The 26,737-nt window shown below is 34.8% G+C and overlaps 2 protein-coding genes across 2 annotated transcripts; both read right to left on the reverse strand.

Annotated features, from left to right (window-relative positions):
- Positions 1-16,127: 16,127 nt before the first annotated feature.
- LOC117318073 (probable 4-coumarate--CoA ligase 3) lies at positions 16,128-16,796 on the reverse strand. Its single transcript, XM_033873074.1, has one exon. It carries the CDS (start codon positions 16,794-16,796, stop codon positions 16,128-16,130), a length of 669 nt encoding a protein of 222 aa, XP_033728965.1.
- A 6,320-nt stretch (positions 16,797-23,116) lies between these two features.
- On the reverse strand, positions 23,117-23,791 carry LOC117318074 (4-coumarate--CoA ligase 1-like). Its single transcript, XM_033873075.1, has one exon. The coding sequence runs from the start codon at positions 23,789-23,791 to the stop codon at positions 23,117-23,119; it is 675 nt and encodes a 224-aa protein (XP_033728966.1).
- Between the last annotated feature and the right edge of the window lie 2,946 nt (positions 23,792-26,737).

Below are 26,737 nucleotides of genomic sequence, written 5' to 3' on the forward strand. Positions count from 1 at the left end.
TCGACATGCAGCGGTTAAGGTTACGATATGCTTAAGTGATCCTTTGTAGTTATTGTATTGCAGAAAACATGTCTTTGGAAAATCAATTTTTGAATACCGATTGAACAAACCTCTCCCATGGTTTATTACGGCGGGAAAATTGGATATATGTTTTGTTTTCCATACCAGGGGATCAGGCACTTTATCGACTCGAGGACAACCAGGAGCTTCATGAAAGGATATCAATTACCAAATGAAAACTGTGAACACATTGCCTTCATCATATCCATTGATTTTGTTTGGAGATGCCATATTAATAACACACTATAGGTCTCAGACCGTGATGACATACCAATGTTCCAACATCTGATTCCGATGGTCCGCATCAAAAATATCTAAGGCGGGTATTACTCGTGAGGAGTGTACTGTATCACGACATCTTGTGAAAAAGTGTCTATGCTAGATTGGAATTATTTTCAAGATTTCAAATGGCAAGTAACTGTTCATGTCCTTAACTTATTATAGTTTTATTTTAACAAAATAAATGTAACTATTTTACATATATTCTATTTGAGTAGAGCTTTACTACGACTGAAGCCACGCAAACAGTCCAACACCTTTCCAATGATTCCTTAAAAAGGAGACTTCATTAAAACACCCGTTGTCAATCTTACGTCATTATTAAGGACTTGTGTTGAAGACTTGCCTGATATAACTAGTACTGGTACAGATATCCATTCTTCGTCCTACAAAAGTGTCTATTCTATGATGAAAACCTGAGTGGAATATTATGAGAATATCTCTGATCTTCGTCCTACAGAAAGTGTCTATTCTACGTTGAAAGCCTGAGTAGAATATTTTGAGTATATATATCTATTCTTCGTCCTATAGAAAAAGTCTATTCAAGGCCAAATATCTGAGTGGAATACTTTAAGTATATATATCACTGGGAGACACGAATGTCCTAGTTTTTTCATATTTTCTCCTAATTTAGAATTTTTCACCAATTTTACCAAATAAGCACTAATTTAGCACAGCACAGACTATTTTTTTCAGAAACATATCTAATTATGAAATTCACACACTAGTTTTTTGCCTTCAAACCGAATTTTGTGAAATGTACCTAAGACTTCTGTGATAGGCACTAATATTGTTTTCAGTGTCTATTATTTCTATCGATGTCTAAAAAAAGATGTATACTATCTAATTCTCTCGTTACTGTCTAAAACTAGGTGATGTGTCCTATTATTCTTCAATTTTGACTGTCGGTACTAGAATTATTGGACAGTATCTAAAATTGGAGAAAACGACTAGTTTTCTTGGGACAAGGACTAATTTTGACAGATTTGCCTCGGGCTATTTTATGGCACAGCAACACCACAGCACTGCTAGCTGTATACTACCTTACCTGGACAGCAGTAATACCTGACCGACAAGCTCAGTGGCTAGCCCTGGCCTGGAGCGCTCATCCATGAAGCTATCTTATATAATTACCTAATTGATTGATATCAGGTCTTGAAATAATTAGGACAGAATAGGGAAATATTTCATCATTGTGATAATTTATTTGTGAAAATTAAAACACATACGTCTAAAGTTTAGTGATATGAAAAGAACTACCCAAAAAGCTGATGAATATTTCATCAGTTAAAGGATTTATTCAGAAAAATGGAGAACAAACTGTTATATTGAACATAATCATAGACGTATATATCACAATATTGTATATGTTTTAGTGACTAAATGCAATATCTATCTTTGATAACACAATAGATTAGCAGATACTGACAATTAGTCAGCGACAGTGGTACATGTATACAGGATAATACAATGATGCAGCTCACGACAGAAGTGGATAGTTCACACTTTTCAAGTTAGCATTGTGACACTGTATTTCATTGCATCATGAACACAATATGACGGCTAATAGCTTATCTTTCAACATACTTTATGAGTATAAATAGTAATATAATAGTATATAGTTACGTAGTTACTGTATATATTCAAAGTAGCAACATTTTGCATTTCATGCATAGGACTTTCAGGTTATGTAGGACAACCCCCCCCCCCCCGGACATTAGCCCCTAGGACAAAAGCCCCTTCGGACGAAAGCCCCCCCCCCCCCTCCCCGGACATTAGCCCCCCCCCCCCCGGACAGAAGCCCCTGCTTTAGAAATTTAGCTGGTATACTTTATATAAATCTGTACTTTTGAAAAACAGAAACTATATATGTATATTGTTGTTTTTATCTCTGAAATTTGGAGAATAATTGTGTGGAAAATGAAGGTCCTTGGTTCAATGTCAGTGTAGCATTATATGTCTGTGGTTAAACATCATAATTTATTTTTTCAAACTTTATATTATTAAGTAAGCTAAAAAATTCAGGAAAACTCTCCATGATGAACATATTGTTACTGATTACACATAATTTTTGACTTCCTATTATACTGCAAATATTGATGATCAAAGAAATGCCTACAAAAGCAATAAACATTTGATCCCTATTTGCAGTGTCTCAAATTATAATATGATAAGTGCCTAACCAAACATGTTGCTCTTCGTTGTAATAAGAAAAGTTTAATTTTAGGAATGATTAAAATCAAAGAAACAATGAAGTCTTTAATGATATATTTCTTTCCAGGAGGGGGGGGGGGGGGGGGGGGGGGGGCTTTTGTCCGTACCTCATCATGGTTATGATATGCATTAGGAGAAATTGTGAAAACATCATCTCATATTAAAGTTGGATAGGACATAGTGATAGCATACATATAGTAGAATATAAGAAAACTATGGTAGCAGATCAAATCACCTATTTCAGATCACAAAGTAACTTATGTCATCACTTTCTGTTAGTAAACAACTCAAAAAATAAGACCCTGTTACAAAGTGACACTTTAATCACGAAACAAAAGAAGCCTACCCCTTACTATCCTTGACTTTTGTTTCAGGTTGGCAAGATATCACACCTTCACGCCTGAGTGAGCCTCCCAAAGTTTTTTTGCTCTATAGGTAAATACCAACCAACACCAGATACACAGATAAGGTTTAGACAAATTACCCATTCTAATTTTTTGTTTGTTTCATTTTTCGTTGAAACACTGTGACAAATATCGTAGTTCAACAGTTACACTTAAAAGAAAATATATTCATTGAATTATCATATTGGTCACAATGTTACAGGGAGAAACAAAAAATGAAACATGTTTAATATATATAGGTGTTAATATTTCCCAGTAAAGCAGGGGACTGAGGGAGGCCCACTCAGGCGTGAAGGTGTATTACCTGGGCAAACCGAAGCATGTTTAGCAATTGAAGTGCTATTTTAAAGAGTGTAACATAATATCAATTTTCATTTGCTTTAGGAATTTTGTATAACATATAATGATATTATATAATACTATCAATTATTTTTAAATAAAATAGTTAAAACTTTAGAATTTATGAATTTGTTTTTTTTTATTGTCCTGGGTAAATAAAATCCGGAGTAAATTACTATTCAAAGATACACTTGAGACTAATACAGATATGGCAAAGAGAAGAATAATAGGACACATCACCTAGTTTTAGACAGTAACGAGAGAATTAGATAGTATTCATCTTTTTGTAGACATTGAGGGAAATAATAGACACTGAAAACAATATTAGTGCCTATCACAGAAGTATTAGGTACATTTCACAAAATTCGGCTTGAAGACAAAAAACTAGTGTGTGAATTTCATAATTAGATATGTTTCTGAAAAAAATAGTCTGTGCTGTGCTAAATTAGTGCTTATTTGGTAAAATTGGTGAAAAATTCTAAATTAGGAGAAAATATGAAAAAAACTAGGACATTCGTGTCTCCCAGTGTATTCTACACCTACAGAAAGTGTCTATTGTAGTTCAAATACTTGTGTGAATATCTGTTGAAGACATCTATTCTTCATCCTACAGGAAATGTATATTCCAGGTCGATACCCTGAGTGCAATATTTGTTGAAGATATTTATTCTTTATTCTGAACAAAATGTATTTTCTACGTTGGAAACCTGAGTTGAATATTTAGTGTAGATATCTATTCTTCATCCAACAGAGAATGTCTATTCTAGCTCGAAAACCCGAGTGGAATATTTGTTGAAGATATTTATTATTCATCTTACAGAAAGTGTCTATTCTAGGTCGAAAACCTAAGTGGAATATTTCTGCAGATATCTATTCTTCATCCTACAATCCTACAGAAAGAGTTTTTTCTAGGTTGAAAACCTGAGTGGAATCTTTGATGTAGATATTTATTCTTCATCTTACAGAAAGAGTCTATTCTAGGTCGAAACCTTGAGTGGAATATTTTGCGTATTGATATTTCTTTCATCCTACAGAAAGTGTCTATTTTAGTTTAGAATCCTGATTGGAATTTTTTATGTAGATATCTATTCTTCATCCTATTGAAAGCGACAGTGTCTATTCTGGGTCGAAAACTTGTGTGAAATATTGTGTGTACATATTTATCCTTCCTCCTACAGAAAGTGTCTATTCCAGGTCGAAAACCTGAGTGGAATTTTTAATAGAGATTTCTATTCATCCTACAGGAAATGTATATTCTATATCGAAGACAAAAGTCAAAGGGAATATTAGATGAAGGAATTGACTGAGTTCAACTGGTGCATATATCGGTTCAGTGGAGTAGGCTTACTTGGTTGAGCTCAAGAGATCGAAGACTTCACGGAATAAGATGGTGAAACTATCAGTTAATACTAACGGTATTGTTTGTTAGGTCGAAACAAGCCTGAAATAACTGGGAAAATATCATTCTATAATCAAGACAACTAAGGCTGAAGTATTAATTCAAACAATTGGTGTACATATATGTATTGAATCATAGGACTGTCACATCAATGAAATAATCATTTTAAAAGTGGTGTTTGCTAGGTCATAGACGCTTGGAAGAATCTCCGTACAGACTATCATCTCACTTGTAGAAAGGACAGGGAACCAAATTGATCTCCAGAAGGAACATACATGTACATAGCAAAATGTTATGGTAAAGCACGGCTTTTGTTAGTCTGCAAATATAAGGATATTTCTGTGTGAAAGACTGTTTTGAGAAATATGGGTTCTGAAAGTTCCAAAGAAGATCAAACACATTGTGAAAACGGTGAGACGTCCAAAACCAGTCGATTAGCGATTCCGTATCCGGAGTTTACTTATGATGAAAAACACGATAGGCGCGTCAACTGTATATGCCTTAGTTATATTACGTGTATATTACCTCTTGAGGAATATGTGGTAACAGGGAGCGGAGACAAAACAGTTATGAACTGGAATTTCAATACAGCACAACACTTGCTGACATTTGAGGGCCATAGCTGTATGATAAAAAACATTGAGGTATATGAGAACATGTTGTTTCCATCTTCCTTCGATAAAACGGCAAAGATATATAACTTCTCAACGAGTGAATGTCTATATACACTTACAGGACATACGAAACTTATCAACTCAACGTTTTTAATAGCAGAAGAAGAGACATTGCTAACCGGTTCCGGTGATGGGTCCGTTCGTGCTTGGAAGTGTGCTACTGGGGAAACAAGTTTGGTGTTCACCACAAATCCTTCTCCGATTCTATGTATTAAAATTGATTTGGATAGGCGTCTTCTGTATACTGGAGGAGACGATGCGACAGTTCGCCAGTGGGATCTGGACACGGCTGCGCATAAAGCACGCTTATTTGGTCACCGAAGTGCTGTACTGTGTCTTTGTGTAAGTACCAACCCTCCTTGTGTTATACGTATAATTCGAAGCCATCCATAAACTGTTGCAAAGTCATATCTAGGGAAGCCCATTGATATCGAATGCAATGCAAAAGTAATAATTAATGGGCTTCCGTACATCTCAGATTGAATTGTAATATGATTTATATCTTTGTCATTTAATCGACAGAAGACCAAAAACAACAGCCACAAGTTCAAATATATTTGATATATAAGAACTTGTGGCTGTTTTTTTTTTATCTTCCTTCGATTAAACGGCAAAGACATAAAACTTCTCAACTGGAGAATGTCAATATACACTAATATGACAAATACAATATATAAGAGAAATGTTACCTTTGTGTTAATTCAACGCTTATTGGATTATACAAAATAAACATGAGTGAACACTCATAATCATATGTAATTTTGAACAAATTGGTATATCAAACTGCTTCGTTAAATAAGGAGGATGCTTGTAGCTAAGATTAAAGAAATGTAGGGGGAAAGTCCGATAAAAAAAGTCAAAATAACTTTAAACAGTTGTTGAAAAATTAAACGTGAAATTTATTTCCCCGATAACTTAGATATTTTTTCGTTTGTTAATTAGTTAATTTTGCATGTCTAACCTGAATGAGGCCCCGGTCGGTTAGAGCGGCAATCACAAAGTCTCAGGTGAAATGGAAAAGTATTACTCTGATAACTAAGGTAGTTTGTAGTTTGTGTCAGATTTATGTTACACGTATAACCTGGATGAGACCAAGACAGATTAGTCTGTTAGAGCGCCGGCCACAAAATCTCGGGTGAAATGGAAAATTATTACTCTGATAACTTAAATAGTTTGTAGTTTGAAGTAAGAGTTACTTTTTTACGTAATTTCTCTGAATGAGGCCCCGGTCGGTTAGAGCGCCCATCACATAACCCCGAGTGAAATGGAAAAGTATTACTCCTTTGACAACTAAGGTAGTTTGTGTAAGAATTTTACATATATCATATATGTCTTCTCCTCCAGATCTTCACCTGGGGTTAAGTGGCCGGCGCTTCCCTATACTGATGACTGAATAACTGGTAATAAGATAATGTCCAATGGCGCAATAGTACAGCTTTAAGGCCTTCAGGAATATTATTTTACTATCGCCATTAATGTTCAATAAGCTTGCCATTTTCATGTAAAGGTAAATCAGAGACAAAATATGGAACTATGAGGCCAGGAATTGATTTGGCGATGGAAATGAAGATAAAACATCAACAAAATATCTGTATTGTCCGTATCAGTAGTAGGTAACAGGTTGACTCTGATTCCTTAGTCACCATCTAGCTAACTTGTCACATTTCAAATCACTCAAATACCAACGTTTTAGGACCTTATCACTCATTTTACTAATTAGTAAATTTCAACAATGCTAATGAAATATATGTTAAGGATATTGTTTTTGTTGATGCCAGGGTTGATGAATTGCTTTGATCATAATTTTGACAGAACAATTGTCCTAGCTCATTAAATTGTCAACACCTATTCGATTCAGCATATGAAATTGATCTAGGATACCAATAGTTCTATTTAAAATGATGCAATTTCAACGAAAATCCATTTCCGGGTTAGTTGCATTTGTAATAATTTTAACTGACAATTGTCATGAATAATTGCTGATACCACGTGAGTGAGTGAGTGAGTGATTGAGTGAGTGAGTGAGTGAGTGAGTGAGTGAGTGAGTGAGTGAGTGAGTGAGTGAGTGAGTCAGTCAGTGCGTCAGTGGGTCAGTCAGTCAGTGAGTCGGCGAGATTCAGGCTTGGAAGGCGGATTTAATCACTCTCACTGCACTCCGAAACTAGACGACGCTTCTTACAGCTGACAACATGTCGACGGGGCAAAACTCATTACTTGGATTCTAGGATTTTTATTGGAAACAGAAGCGTTGTAATGACATAAATGGTTGGAATCTGTGTTTCTACTTATTGACCAAGGAAGGGCAAGTCCAACTCGGGCCAGACGGAATGGGTTGAATTGGTTGTATAGCTGTAAATGTACATGCATGGACGTTTAGTGTACAATGATGGAAAACGAAAATCTTTGTCCTTAACTCTTACCACACTAGGCTAAGTCGCCTCAGGTACGCTTTTCCCATATTTTAACGGCATGTGTATATTGTAATGCTTTTTCTTGAAATGCAAATATAAAAGTTAGGCGTTATGTAAGAGATATCGTCAATTTTTTAACAGGTTTATAATGTCCTTATGCAGATTAACCTTTATTTTATAATAACACTACTATCCATTTAACTGAGCTGAGTAATCTAAAATGACACATGGACATTTTAACAAATGTCATCCTGCACACCTTTCCTCATTAATGATTCTTAGTAAAAAAAAAATAAAACAGGAAGTGTAATCTAATTTAGATATATTAAAGTTTGAAGTAAGAATAGACTGTTGTATATTTTTTTTAAAAATCCAAAAGTAAGATACTTTTATATCACTCTCCTCTTTTATCTCTTCATTTTAAAGCGAATACATTTTGTAACTAATTAGTAAGACATTCTACTGTATTTCGCCTCTATATTTTGTGTGTCACTATTTAGCAAGACATTCTACTATATTCCGCCTTTACATTTTGTGTTTAACTATTTAGCAAGACATTCTACTATATTCCGCCTTTACATTTTGTGTTTAACTATTTATTAAGCCATTCTACTATATTCCGCCTTTACATTTTGTGTTTAACTATTTATTAAGCCATTCTACTATATTCCGCCTTTATATTTTGTGTTTAACTATTTATTAAGCCATTCTACTATATTCCGCCTTTATGTTTTGTGTTTAAGTATTTATTAGGACATTCTACTCTATTCCGCATTTATATTTTGTGTTTAACTATTTATTAAGCCATTCTACTCTATTCCGCTTCTTTATTTCGAATGTTACTAACTAGTTATACATTCTTCTGTGTTCCCACGTTATATTTTGGAGGTAACTAATTAGTTATAGATTCTACTGTATTTTTACTCTATATTTTGTAACTGAAAAGTAAAAAATTCTACTGTATTCCATCTCTATTGTACGTAACTAATTAGAAAGAAATATTTCTGCGTTCCGCCCTATATGATATATATCTTATTATCAAGAAATTATACTGTGTTACACCTCTATATTTAGTCTTATCATGTAAGTTTTGGTTAGTAAGTGATTATTTATAATACGATGTTATTAATGATGTCAGTATTAATCAGATATATTTTTATACTACGAGTGCTTTTTATGCATTCTCCTGACTTGCAGGATAAAAGATGTGGGCGATTTATCGTTAAAAAAAGATTCTTGACCTCGCCACAAACTCTCTGACGAGTGTTAATATACATTGCATAATGCATTGTCATTAACCTGTGGTTCTGTCGGTTTTCGCCCTTCCCTTTGTCCAAGAGAAGGATTATTATCAATTAATGCCGGACTAGACTTGATTTTGCCTTGTAATCGGCTAACATGAACCAAACATTTTAGAATCTCTTTACATTCCCCATGCATTGTCAAGTACTATCTACTGTTTTCGTGAACAGAATGATGCCTAGTTTCAGGAAAAGACTCTCAGGTCGAATTAATGAATGAGAAAATAACTTAGTTATTTAGAAGTTGTTTAGTTTCGCTATCATGGCTGTAATTTACGAGATATTGACGATATGTTTCGGCCGACTAAATAGAAGATATTTGATTATGCATCGATCATAGCCAATAAGTTAAAGCACATAATTAATTATTTTAAGTTGCTAGCAACATGGACATTCATGTATTCAGAGGTTACCTTGCAACCACGTAATTATCCTTATTAATACTTGTCATTTAAGCATTGAACTGCTTTCAGGTGGAAGTTATGGGCTAATGAATGCCAACTGGACAAAGGCAAATTTAATGAAGCGCGTTAGATAACCAGACTTTTCAGTTAATTTTTTTGTTTGTTTTTTTGTTGTTGTTATTTCTTTCTTGATTTGTTACAGTTTTTGATTTATTTATTTTCTTTTTTTTAAATTTGTGTTTCGTATTGTTTTGTTGTTGTTTTTATTTGTATTTTTTTTTTTTTTTTACATTTTCTATTAATTTCTCTGTTTAAGCGGAGATATAGCATAGATTCAGATGCGTTTAAAAATCGCGATATTTCCTTTTTTTCACTTATGTCATTTTGTTATCTGTCGGCGTGTAAATATAAAGTCATTGCATCTATGTGAAATATTACTTGTTTCCTGTTTAATTATAACATATTATTAAAAATAAAGCGCATATATTAATTACGTAATGTCATCTTGTCAAACTAGATTGTATTTAAGACACGAACCCCCCATTAATAAGTAGACTTAATTGATTAAATTTTCCATATTTCACAGTGGTTTCTTTTCAATTAATTATCGGTACAAAAACTAGTCATGCTGGTTCATATGTTCATATATATTCATTACACAACATCATTACACACACAAATTAAAAAATAGGATGGGAAACAAACCGAAATCTTAGAGTTATTTTTTTCCCACTTATACATAGTTTGAATGGAAGGGAACCAGTGTTAGCTTCAAAATCAAATCCTATTGAGAAAGCCGTTAGACATGAAAACGCGAAATAGAAATAAGAATTTAACAAATTTATTTAAATTTGAATGTAAATCGAATATACAAATGAAACAGATAATAGCATAACTATATGTTTCTAGGATGGGTGGGGTGGGGGATGGGGTGGGTGGGGGTGGGTGGGGCTATAAACCACAACATTAATACCCCCCCACACCCACACCCACACCCACATACGTTCAAACACTCTCTTAAAGCTAAATGATCATGTCCTGGACACACGGCTTCATATCGAAATAACTTCATATGGCATTCAGAAAAAAAATCTTTGCATTTATTTCATTTAACGCCAAAACTACTAGTGTCGAATTCAACTCATTTTGGAAATACATAAATCAAAGTCTGGTCGTACACTTGCATACATATAAAGCTCTTGGCGACAAAATGTTGGAGTTATTTTAGTTTCTGCACATTGTTTTCTACAGAAAGAAAGTATTATTGTAAAGGCGTCATCATTGATCATGACCTAATATATTCCAAATCGAACGCGCTAACATTTGAGAAGATCAACATTATAATAATGTCAGTATATATGCCATGACCATTATAACCAGCTAGTAAAGTTGTTGAATTTATATTCCTTGCTATCCAGACATGGTGTAGGTAAACGTGTATGAGGTTAGGAATAAATGTGTCATTATTGCTCGACAGAGCGATAAATTTCGCTGAGCCATAATGTATTGCTTGACACTCGAAGGAAAAATAAAGCCTTTTACAGAGAATTCATGTTTCATAAAGGGATAAAGTAAGCTGAATTTGCAAAGCTTATCATCTACCATTACCAAATCCTACCAAAAATTTCGATGAGCTCTTAATACATTGAATTCTGTTTTTTTTTTTTTTAATTTTGAATACTTTCGGAAAAGAATAACGGCCGGCAAAAGTGGCAATAGATCCTAGCATAGCCGTTAAGGCATATAAAATTGTTATTTAAAAATCTGTTTTCAACTGTTCCAGTTACATCGCGGAAACGGTAGAAAACTACGTTTTAGTTAATCAAGAGGCTATACATTGTAACTCCCATATAAGGGGCAAGTGAACTTGGCCTAACACTTAAGGCATAAAAGTTGTAACATGTCACAATTTTAAAGGAAATCCGTTAAATTTTGCAGCAATGAAGAGGCAATCGCATCAGACCGAGCCCATAAATAATTTAATCTTGTTGGCAAGTTTTAAGAAAATCCATTCACATTTGTTGACTCATTGCACGGTGAAAGTAGGGGATCAATACTCTATGACTCTCATCACGGATGTGACGTTGAAATAGTCACGAAGAAAGCATTATTAAATATTCCAATTATGTGAATCTTTTATTGTTCAAGAACGCATTGTGACAATTAATTATAATCCCTTTTCGTTGATGTCTGATAAGTTTATTGTTCAATGTTTTTCAATGACTTCGTATCAACGTACTAGTATTTTATACAACTTTTAAGTAACATTTTGTATTGTTTTTTATCATGTACGTGAAAACATATAACTTACATACAACCGCAAATATAGTGTATCAATTTAATCGCCCTGTATAGTGCAGTTTTTGTATTGATTACAGGACATTTGATGTCCAGTGACGAGTAGACGCGTCTATAATCATGTGATTGTATGGGTATAGACCAACCTATATGTCTCTAGAATCGTACATTAGGTATCGCAGTGGGATAGGTTGTGTTTTAATTGTTATATGTAAAAAGTTTTTGTGTGGTTTTGATGGTACGTATTTATAAAACATTCGAAGCAAAAAGAGCATGTGGTTGTTTTAAGTAATAAATTAGATTTATCGAAGTCCAATTGTGTGATGTTGAATGTTTAGTTTAAACATTATGTATTCATTACACAACATCATTACACACAAAAATTAGAAAATAGGATGGGAAAACAAGCCGAAATATCATAGTTATTATTTTCCCAATTATACATAGTTTGAATGGAAAGGAACCTTATTAAAGTTCACGATCAGACTTTTAGTAAATATTACTTGCTATTGAAATAGTTTTTACAAACACCAGGGAATTTGCGAGATTAGCTTTGGTTTAACCTGTGTTTTTTTTAAAATAGAACACTCTTGTATTAACAAAGGCTTGCCCACTCGTCCTAATAAACCAAATTGTTGGTTCGTTAACATCGAGAATAAGTAGAAACTTTTATTTTTTTTTTATCTCAAAACAGGTAATAGGTACGAAATTATACTTATCCATGGGTAATCATATGACATTTACAGAGGTACTCCTATACATATATGTCTATTGTATTTCTGATATGTTAAAATCGTCAAAAAATAAAAGAATTATAAAAATAGGTAGTCCGATACTTGAATTGTAAAAATGCATTTTAGATTATAACTTTCATGCTGCAAACTCAGCTACCCTATGTAACAACAGACCTCTTCTGAGGCGTAGGTACATGTGTTAATGATTTTTAGGTATTTATAATCAATATTCAGGTAAAATATTGCTAGCAGTACCTTTCAGACAAATGGATAAACAACTTGTTTTCTTTTTAGAATGATGCTAGTTCCCGAAATGGCTCGGTTTTAACACATGGTGAAATACACAGATAGTATGTCATTGGATTGTAAAAGTGCAAGGTAACCTGGGGTCCATTATGGGTACATTATACATATTCAATGCGTTTAAGTTCAATTTATTCCAAGGACCTATCGGCCCATAAGTGAAGATAACAACATGGTAATGCATAGATATACAATAAAACAGTTACATAGTCGGAGAGTGTTCAACATGATATTGTAAGCTTATGCATCTCATTAGTATGCAAAATAATATTTAACTATTAACTTTTTCTGCCCCTTTTCTAGAAGCTAAATGGATACATTTACCAGTTTTGTTAAGTTCTTTTACATTATTCACACTTAATAATTTGACTAATTTGAAAACACTTGGCTTTCTGTAATAATAATTTTAAATATATTTTTGACGAAGATCAGAGTAAAATGGACATTGTAGTAAAAAATGATACTCGTCTTCAATTTCCTCTAAATTATAACAAGCGCACAATCTGTTAGCCCTAGGAACCTTCTCAATAGGAACAGTGACAATATTGAATACATTACCTGAATATGTTACAGCTGCAACTAATAGCAATAGTTTCAAACTGGATAATTAAAGAGAAAATCAAAGAACAATAAGTACAGATGAGAATCAAATACGTTTTTATATTCATATTTGAAGGACAGTTATGTATTATAACATAAGGTACATGTAAACGTTCATATTTTAACGTGTTCATATTCAAGCGCAAAAAACTAAATAAACGGACTAGCGAACCGACAATGCTTTCCATTGTAAACATTGTTTATAAAACGCCATTAGCGCAGTCAACATTTACCGAAATTCTGCTAACAGTAAAATCGCTGAAATAAGATTACCGCTTCAATGTATATGTTGACAGTATTTAATTTCCTTATTATGATAAGATGGGTGTTGTAAAGAATATTTAGTCCCTACCAGAAATCAGTTACTTAATATTTGTTTAATTTTAAGGTAAATACCACGCTACAAATGTATTTCTGCTAGTTCACATGTTGATTTTGAACCTTAAGTTACAGATATAAAAGTTAATATTACAAACATTTGAATACCATAAAGGTACAGTAGTTGAAGCCACAGTGTAGATAAAAGGGAATAAATAATACCGACATTATCATTCAAGCTCGAAATCGATTAAAGGAATATTACTAGACTTCTGGAATTGTACAATGTGAACAAGACCAGATGCGTCATAGCGGAGAGTGAATAACGTAATCTAACATGGGTCTGTTCCATGGAGAGGGATATCTCAACCCGGGTGGAAGAGTTTGGACAGTCAGCACGAGACTTGCCGTGGCCAGCCAAACCCTTACACGAGGGTAAAGATATCCTTGTTTGCGGGAAAGACCCATGTTTGATTATTTTTCTCACATACTTGCAAGCAAATGTAAGTTTTTTTTATGAAAGTCTTTCATCGCGCCATCTACAGTGCTTCTTGGAATGTGCGTCATAATTGATGATGTAATCATTTACAAACTGGTTTATCAACGTAAAATGATGACGTTACGTTATTATGAGAAGCATCATTTAGCTGTATATACCCCCTGTGTTAGATCGAATTATGTTTTCCCTAGTCACGGCCGGATAACCCTGTGAAGTATGTGAGCATGTGTCTTCTGTTTCGTTGATGAAACTACTGTTGAAAACCTGCGTTATATCCTGGTTAAGTCTTATCGAGTATTCAAACGGAACCACTAGGCATGTCAACAAGAGTCAAACCAGATATTGGTGGCACCGGTAAACATTGAAAAGCATTGATGCGGAAAACAATGAAATACCATAGGTTATCAATTATTAAACCTTAAATGACAAACATCAGCTTAAACATAAAACGCAAACTATAAGCTATATTTATTATACACAATATACCCTCCACAAAACTGTATTATACATACAAAATTAGTCATTCAAAACTGGTAGCATTTACGGAACATGTACAATGTACTACTTTAATGAGTTTTAACTAACCGGATACAGTATGCAAAGAAATAATAACAGCGCCATTCAATTTGTAGCAGAACTGGTGGGCTAAATGCCGATTATCAGTTGGCTAAAATGTTGAGGCGTCCGTGTAGAGTTCGGAGGGCTCGGGTTCGAGTCCTGGTCTGGTTAATGCATCTTTCTTCTCCTGTTATATTTAGAGCCGAACAAACTAAATACCCCTCGATATGGTATAGGGTCTCGTATGTATCGACACGGAAATTATATATTCCACATTAATTACTTTTTATTCGACTTACTGATCCTCCGAGTAAAATCATCTTCTTACAGTGTCACAGACGTCATTACATAAGTCATCAAATATGTTATCTTCTGTAATACTTGCTAGGATAAAAGAAATATATCATATTTTGCACAGATATATCTAGCTGTATCAACATTGTGAGTTTATAAGGCATCACCAAATTAACTTAAGTTGTTTTATCGGAACTCCCTTATATAAAAGTAAACTTCAGAATTCAAATAATGAAGATGTGGGATCTCCTAAAATCCGCAAGGATAGTCGTTGCTTGTTCTTACATTTCACCACCAATAACAAAAAAAAAAAAAAAAACAACAAAAAACAAAAAAAATGCTGCTCTGTATACATAAAGTATGAAATTAGAATAATTCTGCTTATAAAAACATAAAAGCCACCACATACATGAATGTCCTAAATCTCTTTTCTCTTTTAAACAAGTCACTGTAAAATCATATTACAATGGTCAAATGACAGCAATAATTATCTTACTCTGTCATTGAATGAATTTGAAGATCTGACAAAAAAACTAGCATTTATAAGGTGTTAGCTCCTAAAGAATGAATGACTACCATTTTTTTTTTCGAAAATGTCACCTTAAACCAACACCGATTAGTACAATATACTACTACACTGTAGCACGCGTATGCGCAGAAATATATTTGTAATTCACCGTAGTTTGCATTTAAACCGTTTGCAAATGACTAACCTAATAAAATCAAGATGAAAAACACAAACATATTTCACAGCTTATTCCCAAATCTTTCTGTTGACAATGTTACAACTAGGATATTCCGAACGGTTATTGGGAATTACTGATAGAGATAGATTCAGGGTCATTTACATACGGTGATAATAGACATAGATAACTCAAACAAATTTTAAAAAGGTCTTGCTTTTACGATGCACAAAGCAGGGAGAATGTTAAAAACGTTTACATCAAAAATCAATGTTCGATAATAATGCATATTTGTAAAAGCATGAATGCATTCGACATTAAATATACATGAGGAATTTCATATTTTAGTAATTGCTTATGAAATATCAAGCATTTCCAAAGCATGCTGTTTGACTTTCATCCTGTCTGGTTTCCCAGAATTCAGTCTGGGTATTGCTTCAAAACGTAAGTAATACGTAGGAGCGTCACCGGTGATGGTGTCACCAAGCCTTTTCCTGCAATGCAACTCGACATCCGCCATAGTTACGCCAGTGCTTTGATCTAGAACCACGCATGCGCACACGTCTTCGTACACCCGTTGATCCGGAACCGCAACCACGACAGCAGCTTTAACTTCTGGTATTTCGGCGATACATTCCTCCACATCTCCAGAAAGTATTTTAAGAGTCATTCGTTTTATGACATTTTCAAATTTGCCTTTGATGAAGAGGCTGTCATCACTCCTTATAAATCCGATGTCTCCAGTATTCATCCATCCATCTGTGAGGGTCACACGGTCGGTCCCTGGTACGGTTCGATAGCCCTTTAACATCCAGGGGCATCTGATGCAGATTTCCCCGAGCTCCTCCCGATGTACCGTATTCCAATCTTCGTCAACAATTTTTACCTCCATTCCGTCTGATAGAGACCCAAGCGCTCCTAGTTCCATGTTGTCTTTCACTTCAATGAATGCCACTACAGACAGTTCCGTTGAGCCATACCCTGCAATCAGCGTGTTACAAAATTTCCCGCAAACATCAGCCATGTGTGAACCTATTATCTGTCCTCCTGTGACTATTGTCTTTAAGCAATAGTTGCTTCTCAATATTTCCTGTTCGTTTGCAAGAAGATCTAAGATAGTAAAAGGCATCAATAATGCATTGGTACATTTTTCTTTTACAATGTTATCCCAAAGTCCAAGCACTCCGCTTTCCTTCAGAGTTATTCGCCCATCTCTGAAAACACTAGACTTCTGGAATTGTACAATGTGAACAAGACCAGATGCTTCATAGCGGAGAGTGAATAATATGGGTCTGTTCCATGGAGAGGGATATCTCAACCCGAGTGTAAGAGTTTGGCCAGTCAGCACGAGACTTGCCGTGTGCCGGCCAGCCAAACTCTTACACGAGGGTAAATATATCCTTGTTTGATTATTTTTCTCACATGCTTGCGAGCACATGTAAGTTTTTTCTATGAAAGTCTTTCATCGCGCCTTCTACAGTGCTTCTTGGAATGTGCGTCATATTGATGACGTAATCACTTACAATCTGGTTTATCAACATAAAATGATGACGTTACGTTATTATGAGAGGCGTCATTTAGCTGTATATACCTCCTTTATTAGATCGAATTATGTTTTCCCTAGTCAGGGCCGGATAACCCTGTGAAGTATGTGAGGAAATGTCTTCTGTTTCGTTGATGACAATACTGTTGAAAACATGCGTTATATCCTTGTCATATAGTCATATCGAGTATTCAAACGGAACCACTAGGCATGTCATAAAGAGTCAAACCAGATATTGGTGGCACCGGTTAACAATAAAAGGCATTGATGCGGAAAACAATGAAATCAATTATTAAACCTTAAATGACAAACATCAGCTTAAACATAAAAGGCAAATTATAAGCTATATGTACAGACCCGTGTACGTTCGCTGTTCCGTCTTAAACGCAAACGCTACGGAAATGCTACGGTAATGCTACGGAAGTGCTACGGAAATGGTACGGTAATGCTACGGAAATGGTACGGAAATGGTACGGTAATGCTACGGAAGTGCTACGGTAATGCTACGGTAATGCTACGGAAATGCTACGGTTGACGCTCACAAATAATCGACCGTTTCTGAATAAATTATCTGGTTCTTATAAAAAGCGGATCCTAGACGAAGCGAACTCGTAGAAACGACAGTGAAAGGCGTCTGATGGAGTGAATGTTGTATCGGGAAGTGGAAGAACGTTTTATCAAACTGTACTACTATAGAAAACCTCAGTTTGCGAGAATTTGTACAACTTTTAGAAACCAGAAATATTAAGGTCATAATTTATTATTCTCGGCAACAAAAGACGATAGTATTTAATTTTAAAATAAAATCACTCTCTACACTAGCGCTGCGGTCGCGTATGTGTTGTCTCTGTGTGTCCGAACTTTATGGGTTTTTTTTTTATGTATTTATCTATATTTTCACTGCATTTATTCACTGCATTTGTACTGATAAACCGTAAGGTTTAAGTAATAAACTAATTGAATTGTAAAACTTGTATCAAAGTGTTAATTTAGGTACAGGTAAACAGATCAAGAATTCTGAACACAGATTGACCAGGCTATGAATAGACCCGCCTAGGGCTAATTGTTAAAAGGAGAAACTGACCAGGTGTGGTTATGACTTACACACCTGAGCCCGGTGACTCCTAATCAAGTGTATATCCATGGCCATCAGGTGAAGTTGATGGTGGTGGGGAGGGGGGGGGGGGGGATTAGTACCCATGGCAACAAGTAAGGGGGACGATTAAGTCAAGTACATGTACATGCCTGGCAAGTCTATATATAACAATTACTGGTAATATTAATGGTGTGTAAGCATTGACGATTTGTTTAAAAGTCTGATGTCGGATCAGAGGAAATTCTGGCTGCTTGGAGAGGGATAAAAACTAAAAACAAAACATCAATAATTATATACTTAAGACTATACAATGTACATGTGCAATCAAATACGTGTATATCACCAGAGACATATATATGTCTCTGATATCACACGTCTGCAATGGAGCAGACTCTGTATGTTTACGTGATAATGGATAACACTCTGAAAATATTTATTAATGGACTACAACTACAGTTGAGTGACAATCAGTTAACCTTTGCACCCTAGGAGAAGTGAGGAGTGCACGAGATTTAAGGTACTGAAGTAAACGTATAATTAGTGCACAATATATTTTTTTTAAACTTATTATCACAAAGGACATAACCCGGTAATACTTTGATTCAATATATAAAGACTTCAAGAGTGTAGAGTGAAGAATCTACTTTTGAAATTAATTTTGATGTTGTTTGCGATCATTTTAATCATTTACATGCTTCTATTACAATACATCAGTTTGTGTCAGAGCCTTAATAATGGCTGACTCAGGTGTACATATACTTCATGTAAATATTTTGTCAGACAAAATATTAATATTTTAAATTTTAATTGAATGTTAATTTACTAAAGTTTCTTTTACATTGTTATTCTCAACTTGAAAGGTTTTTTTACAGTACAAGTCATCTATATGATATTATACATTGTATGTTCTGTCGACAGATCTTGAGACATGTACATTACATTGAAGCCAAACATCTATGAAAGGCCTGTTGCCAATGGCCAACTGGGCGCAATATGCATCCCCACTGCCTTGAGGACATGCATCCTATCACACTTTACCTCTAAGATGCCGATCAGTCTAGCTCTTTTATGTCTGGCACGTGGTATACCTGGCCAGATGACCTGTCCCCAATTAACCCCCCGGGGTCCAAATATGGCTTATTCTCACTTAGCCAACATACAGAAATTTACCTGTATTACCTGGCCAAAATGTCAAATTTTACACCTGAGTGAGTTTAAACTATAGCAGTAGCCTGTTCTTACTTTCATGAAAGAAAATATGAAAATGTCAAGTTGAATATGACTTATACAATAATGATTCAAATTAATTTATAGAGGCTACTTATAACAAATCTTAGATATTCACAGTAAAAATAGAAATTTATTCAGTTTACATATATCATGAAACCATCGCCATCTCAAGAGTTTAAATTACAAATGTATGCTTTTTATAATAGATGTATTAACAAGTGTCTTGTATGACTGTTATTTAAATCTGTGTATGTGTGTGGGTGTGTATGTTATTATTTTTTTTTCTTTTTTTTTTCTTCAATAAACAATTTTAGAAAAGACACCAAAGCAAATATTTTTTGTGCATACCAATAATTATAAAATTCTATCAAACTAGCAGCGGATGTGTTTCTTAATGAAGTAAAGCAACGTTGCCACGAAGAAAAGTTTTTGCTATTCCAACTTTGACGATGATGTTAGGGTGATGAACAAAAATATCTGTATGATATCAGTCCTTAAACTACGCGATTCAAATGATTCACCCTCTCTTTTACATCTCTTACGTGTTTTAAATCAAAAGTAAACGATCATAGTCTATATTACATGTTTTGTACACAATTCAATTTACCTAGTCTGGTATGTAGGCATTAATACATATATTTTTATTCAAATATTTACATAGCCTGCTGGATCGAACTTGTACAGGATAATTTAACTTTTTAGTTCCACATCTTTTTTTTGACTAGGTCGAGTAGCTCAACCCTGCTTTATCCCTGTAAATTCTGGATTATTGTAAGAAATTGTAATGTTCTTAAAAGAGTCCTAATTAATTAAAACTACGTTTGTCATATTCCTGACAGTTTTTTAACGTCTCACTTGAGAGATTTATGTCGGACGAAGATTTGTTTTCAGAATTAAGTCTCTTTTTTACTGTTCATAACAAGACTAACTTGATTATCTGGATGATTTCTATTTAGGACATCAGTTCTATTTCACATGTGTATGCACTTTATATACCGTATTTGCTCTTACTTTGTAATTAAGTTACTCTTGTTATACTTTATCAGATACATACATATATATCACATATGATCCGAAGATATAGATTTGAATTTCCTGTCGTAGTTTTACCGAGAGAAATATATATCACATTTCTACGGTCTCTGATTTTATCAATTTGTTATCAATTTTGTGATTAGACCTTTGGGTTTTAAAACTGAAATAAATAATGAATAACTCCGTAGATCACGATGACATTCTCATTAATGTTGGAAGCCAAGTTTTATGAAGCAGTCTATAGCCTTATCTGTAGGTCATAATTATCTCTTATTGTTCTACGTTTCACACCTAGTATCACTTGGTCCACAGAATACCGTACCTTTAGTTGACCAGTGTACAACATGCTGTGTTGTTTGTATCATCGCTGACAATTAAGTCTAACTACCCTAGTTTACCTGTGTGATACTGTCTGGACCATTTGTACCCTATACATGTAGCCTGACCAGTGCATATTACATGGAACTGTTTGAAAGGTTTGACTATAGCACAGTAAAGGAAATATTGTTTATTTGACACGATCTTCATCTTCGTTTCCATCGTAATGCGTCGACTACTATACTAGGATCCGCCATTTTTTTTATCACACTAAGATCGATGGACCATGTGACTTGACTTGTTTTTTGTGAGAGTGTTATTTTTTCTAAACAAAGATACAGAAAGATGTATAACCATATATATTTAATTCTCACCTCCTTATTAAATTATTTGCTGTCGCTACTATGCTTTAGTGACGTTCGGTAAGTATATTTAACTAAATTTCGTTTCGATAAAAAATACACTCCGCAAAATTTTCTACCGAACGGTTATGAGACGGTCAGCGAGTGAACATAGGTAAACACAAATGCTACGGTAATGCTACGGTAAGTGGACGCAAACGCTACGGAAATGGTACGGAAATGGTACGGTAATGCTACGGGAGTGCTACGGAAATGGTACGGTAATGCTACGGTAGTGATACGGAAATGGTACGGAAGTGATACGGTAATGCTACGGAAGTGCTACGGAAACGCTACGCTTAAATCGGAACTGCGAACGTACACGGGTCTGTATTATACACAATATACCCTCCACAAAACTGTATTATACATACAAAATTAGTCATTCAAAACTGGTAGTATTTAAGGAACATGTACAATGTACTACTTTAATATGTATTAACTGACCGGATACAGTATGCAAAGAAATAACAGCGCCATTCAATCTGTAACAGAACTGATGGGCTAAATGCCGATTATCAGTTGGCTAAAATGTTAGGGCGTCCGTGTAGAGTTCGGAGGGCTCGGGTTCGAGTCCTGGTCTGGTTAATGCATCTTTCTTCTCCTGTTATATTTAGAGCCGAACAAACTAAACACACCTCGATATGGTATAGGGTCTCGTATGTGTCGACAGGGACATTATATATTCCACATTAATTACTTTTTATTTGACTTACTTATCCTCCGAGTAAAATCATCTTCTTACAGTGTCACAGACGTCGTTACATAAGTCATCAAATATGTTATCTACTGTAATACTTGCTAGAATAAAAGAAATATATCATATTTTGCACAGATATATCTAGCTGTATCAACACTGTGAGTTTATAAGGCATCACCAAATTAACTAAAGTTGTTTTATGGGAACTCGCTCATAAAAAAGTAAACTTCAGAATTCAAATATTGAAAATGTGAGATCTCCTAAAATCTGCATAGATAGTCGTTGTTTGTTCTTACATTTCACCAATTACAAAAAAAAAAAAAAATGCTGCTCTGTATATATAGAGTATGGAATTAGAATGATTCTGCTTATAAAAACATAAAAGACCCCACACACATGAATGTCCCAAATATCTTTTCTCTTTTAAACAAGTCACCGTAAAATCATATTACAATGGTCAAATGACAGCAATAATTATTTTACTCTGTATCATTGAATGAATTAGAAGATCTGACAAAAAACCTAGCATTTATAAGGTGTTAGCTCCTAAGGAATTAATGACTACCATTTCTTTTTTTCGAAAATGTCACCTTAAACCAACACCGATTAGTACAATATACTACTACACTGTAGCACGTAGAAATATATTTGTAATTCTCCGTAGTTTGCATTTTAACCTTTTGCAAATGATTAACCTAATAAAACCAAAAAGAAAAACACAAACACATTTCACAGCTTATTCCCAAATCTTTCTGTTCACAATGTTACAACTACGATGTTCCGAACAGTTATTGGGAATTACTGATAGAGATAGATACTTGGGTCATTTACATATGGTGATAATAGACATAGATAACACAAACAAATTTTAAAAGGGTCTTGCTTTTACGATGCACAAAGCAGGGAAAATGTTAAAAACGTTTACATCAAACATCAATGTTCGATTACAATGTACGTTTGTAAAAGCATGAATGCATTCGTCATTAAAAAAACATGAGAAATTTCATATTTCAGTAATTGCTTATGAGATATCAAGCATTTCCAAAGCATGCTGTTTGACTTTCATCCTACCTGGTTTCCCAGAATTCAGTCTGGATATTGCTTCAAAACGAAAATAATACGTAGGAGCATCACAGGTGATGGTGTCACCAAGCCTTTTCCTGCAATTCAACTCGACATTCGCCATAGTTATGCCAGTGATATGATCCAGAACCACGCATGCGCACACGTCTTCGTATACCCGTTGATCCGGAACTGCAACCACGACAGCAGCTTTAACTTCTGGTATTTCCGTGATACATTCCTCCACATCTCCAGAAAGTACATGTATTGTAAGAGTCATTCGTTTTATGACATTTTCTACTTTGCCTTTGATGAAGAGGCTGTCATCACTCCTTATAAATCCGATGTCTCCAGTATTCATCCATCCATCGATGAGGGTTATACGGTCGGTCACTGGTACGTTTCGATAGCCCTTTAACATCCAGGGGCATCTGATGCAGATTTCCCCGAGCTCTTCCCGATGTACCGTATTCCAATCTTCGTCAACAATTTTTACCTCCATTCCGTCTGATAGAGACCCAAGCGCTCCTAGTTCCATGTTGTCTTTCACTTCAATGAATGCCACTACAGACAGTTCCGTTGAGCCATACCCTGCAATCAGCGTGTTACAAAATTTCCCGCAAACATCAGCCATGTGTGAACCTATTATCTGTCCTCCTGTGACCATTGTCTTTAAACAATAGTTGCTTCTCAATATTTTTGTTCGTTTGCAAGAAGATCTAAAATAGTAAAAGGCATCAATAATGCATTGGTACATTTTTCTTTTATAATGTTATTCCAAAGTCCAAGCACTCCGCTTTCCTTCAGAGTTATCCGCCCTAGGAATTAACCCCTGCGTTCCTTCATTTTCGTTTCCAATGATTTCAATGTCGGGTATATTCATCCCCGTCCATTTCTTCAAAAGGACTATACACGGAGCTTTAGAGTCTACATACAACCATCGTTGCCTTTATTTCATTCATTAAACTATCATCCCCATCAGGGTCCAAGAGAACCGCTTTGCAAGTAGCTGATTGTAAGAAACTGTACATTTCCTTCAAAGATCCAGGTTTTGCCAAATGTGCCGACACCCCTCCAGCCATTAGAATGGCAACTTCGCCAACTATCCATGCTTTTGAATTAGGTCCTAGTATGCCGACAGAATCCCCTGTTTTGACACCCGTAGAAATTTGGCAACCTTTTCCGCCTTAGCACGCAGGTCAGCGTACGTAACAGCTTGCCGCGAACCATCAGGAAGGCAATGAATACATATCTCTTTGTCTGGAAACTGGTCTGCTTTCTCATGATAGACATCAATGACGGATTTATATAGCAAAGAGCGCTGTGATGATATGTAACTATATTGGGCCATTTCTGCACTTTCTGAAATAGCATTCGGAAACTTATTTAAATTCTATATTGAAACATGAAAAATATTGTATTTTAAATTAAGATGTATCACAATTACAGATCTGGAGATGACAAAACAAACAAATATGCACCTTATATCACCATTCTTTGTCTTATGTCACCAACAGAATGAGACATTTTACATAAAGGCTCCTGAATCAAATCATTGTTCATATATATCTGGGTGTTTGATAGAACAGTGAGTTGAGGAGTATTATTTTTTCTATTCAACAATTGATATAATTGATAAAGAAATGTCATCATTTTGTCGAATGTCAAAGTGTATTTTCGTGGATTAAATGCTTATTTTGTATTCCTGATAAAATACACACTTGACACAGTATCATTATGAGATGTAATCAATTTGTTGTAAACAGACGACATTGCTTCGTGTACTTTTATATATTCACCCTACCTCAGGAAAGAAATAACCTGGGAAAACAGGCCGGTTCTGATAATGTAAAAACTCTATAGGAATGAACAATGAAAATATTAACGAATTTCCCTTCAGAATATAATATTAATGAGGAATCGGTTATTGTCAACAGGGAAAAAAATCAGCATTCCTACATTCTGTATCTTCATATCACTCATCAATAATTCATATTCGGTTGGTATTAATTGATTCATTCTATGTATCAGCAAGACTGGAAAACAGCGACAATGGCAGTATATCCACCATCAAATCAAATGCCTTTTAGCTATTTTGTTCACATTCCTATATTTACATTTGCATGCTGTGATACAAAATGTACTAGCTAGAAGGTGCAAGAGTGCTAAATGTTGTATTTACAGGAAACGGTCTGTGGATAACGTCATGATACGTCATCATAACGTCATGATAATGTCATTGCAATTCAGTTCAGTGGTTCAATTATGAAAGTTCCTGATGACTTGTTAATTAATAATTAAGGGTTAAGCTACCCTAACCCTAACCCTTAAATGACCACAATAGAAAACCAAACCATATCCACACAGGGAGAGGCCGTTCTTAAATTACCGTAACTGTTAACATGACATTACACAAAACCAAATCATACCCACACAGGGGGATGCCTTCCTAAATGACCATAGCTGTTGATAGGACGTTAAACAATACAAAACTAAAGCAAAAGGTAGCAGTTAGGAATGTATACCTTTTACATATAAAAAGTACTTACCTTTTTAAGAAAGGTACATTTGTGTTCCTTTCTGTGTTGCATGAAAATCCACAATAGACTTATCTTGATTTACATAAAAAAAAATTAACGATTGCCTTTAGACAAAATACTTCTGAAGAAGCCGAACACACCAACTGCATATATTTTGGTATAGCTTAATCATTCAAATACGTATATAATTAATTCACTTGATACTCACAACATGGAATTTCGAGGTAGCATCAACCAGCCGATCAGGAACATTGTTATTCTGGGTCATCGTCGGTTTGTTTTGCTTTAAACTGGAAAATTATGGAAGCTCTGAAAGACCAAACATAGCTCACCGTAGGATTATTGCTTCACCTATGTTGGGGCGTTTTGTCTCGTTGTTCATGTGAATTTGTGTCTAAATTGGCGCACAAATTTCTTTTTGAACTTCATAAAGATGTCATACACAGAGATATAATGTTACTTTAATCATGAAATATCATAGGACAGGTTTTTACTTCTGCTTATACGATGGTTGTATCGAATCTGAACCATGAGATGGCAACGGGCTATTTCATCACAACATTTCTTTTCTCGCACTCTTGATTAACAAAATTTAACATGGGTCTGTCTCGTGACAGGGATATCTCAACCCGAGTGTAAGAGTTTGGCCAGACAGCACGAAGCTTGTCGAGTGCTGGCCAGCCAAACTCTTACACGAGGGTTAAGATATCCTTGTTCGCGGAAAAAGACCCATGTTTGATTATTTTTCTCGCAAGTTTTTATGGAAATTCTCATCGCGCCATCTACAATGCTTCTTGGATAATGTGTCGAAATTGATGACGTCATCGTTTACCAGATGGTTACCCAACGTAAAATGATGTTATGTTCTTGTGGGCAGCATCATATATGCAGCTGTTTTTACCACCTTGTGTGTAGTCGATTTATGTTTCCTTGCAACCCTGTGAATTATATGAGAAAGTTATATCCACAATTTTACCGGGGCAATTTTCCTATTTGAGCTATCTCAACAATCGTATGACGTCACGGCAACAAAACAATCG

Source organism: Pecten maximus, chromosome 19, assembly GCF_902652985.1.
Source record: "Pecten maximus chromosome 19, xPecMax1.1, whole genome shotgun sequence".
Classification (NCBI taxonomy): domain Eukaryota; kingdom Metazoa; phylum Mollusca; class Bivalvia; order Pectinida; family Pectinidae; genus Pecten; species Pecten maximus.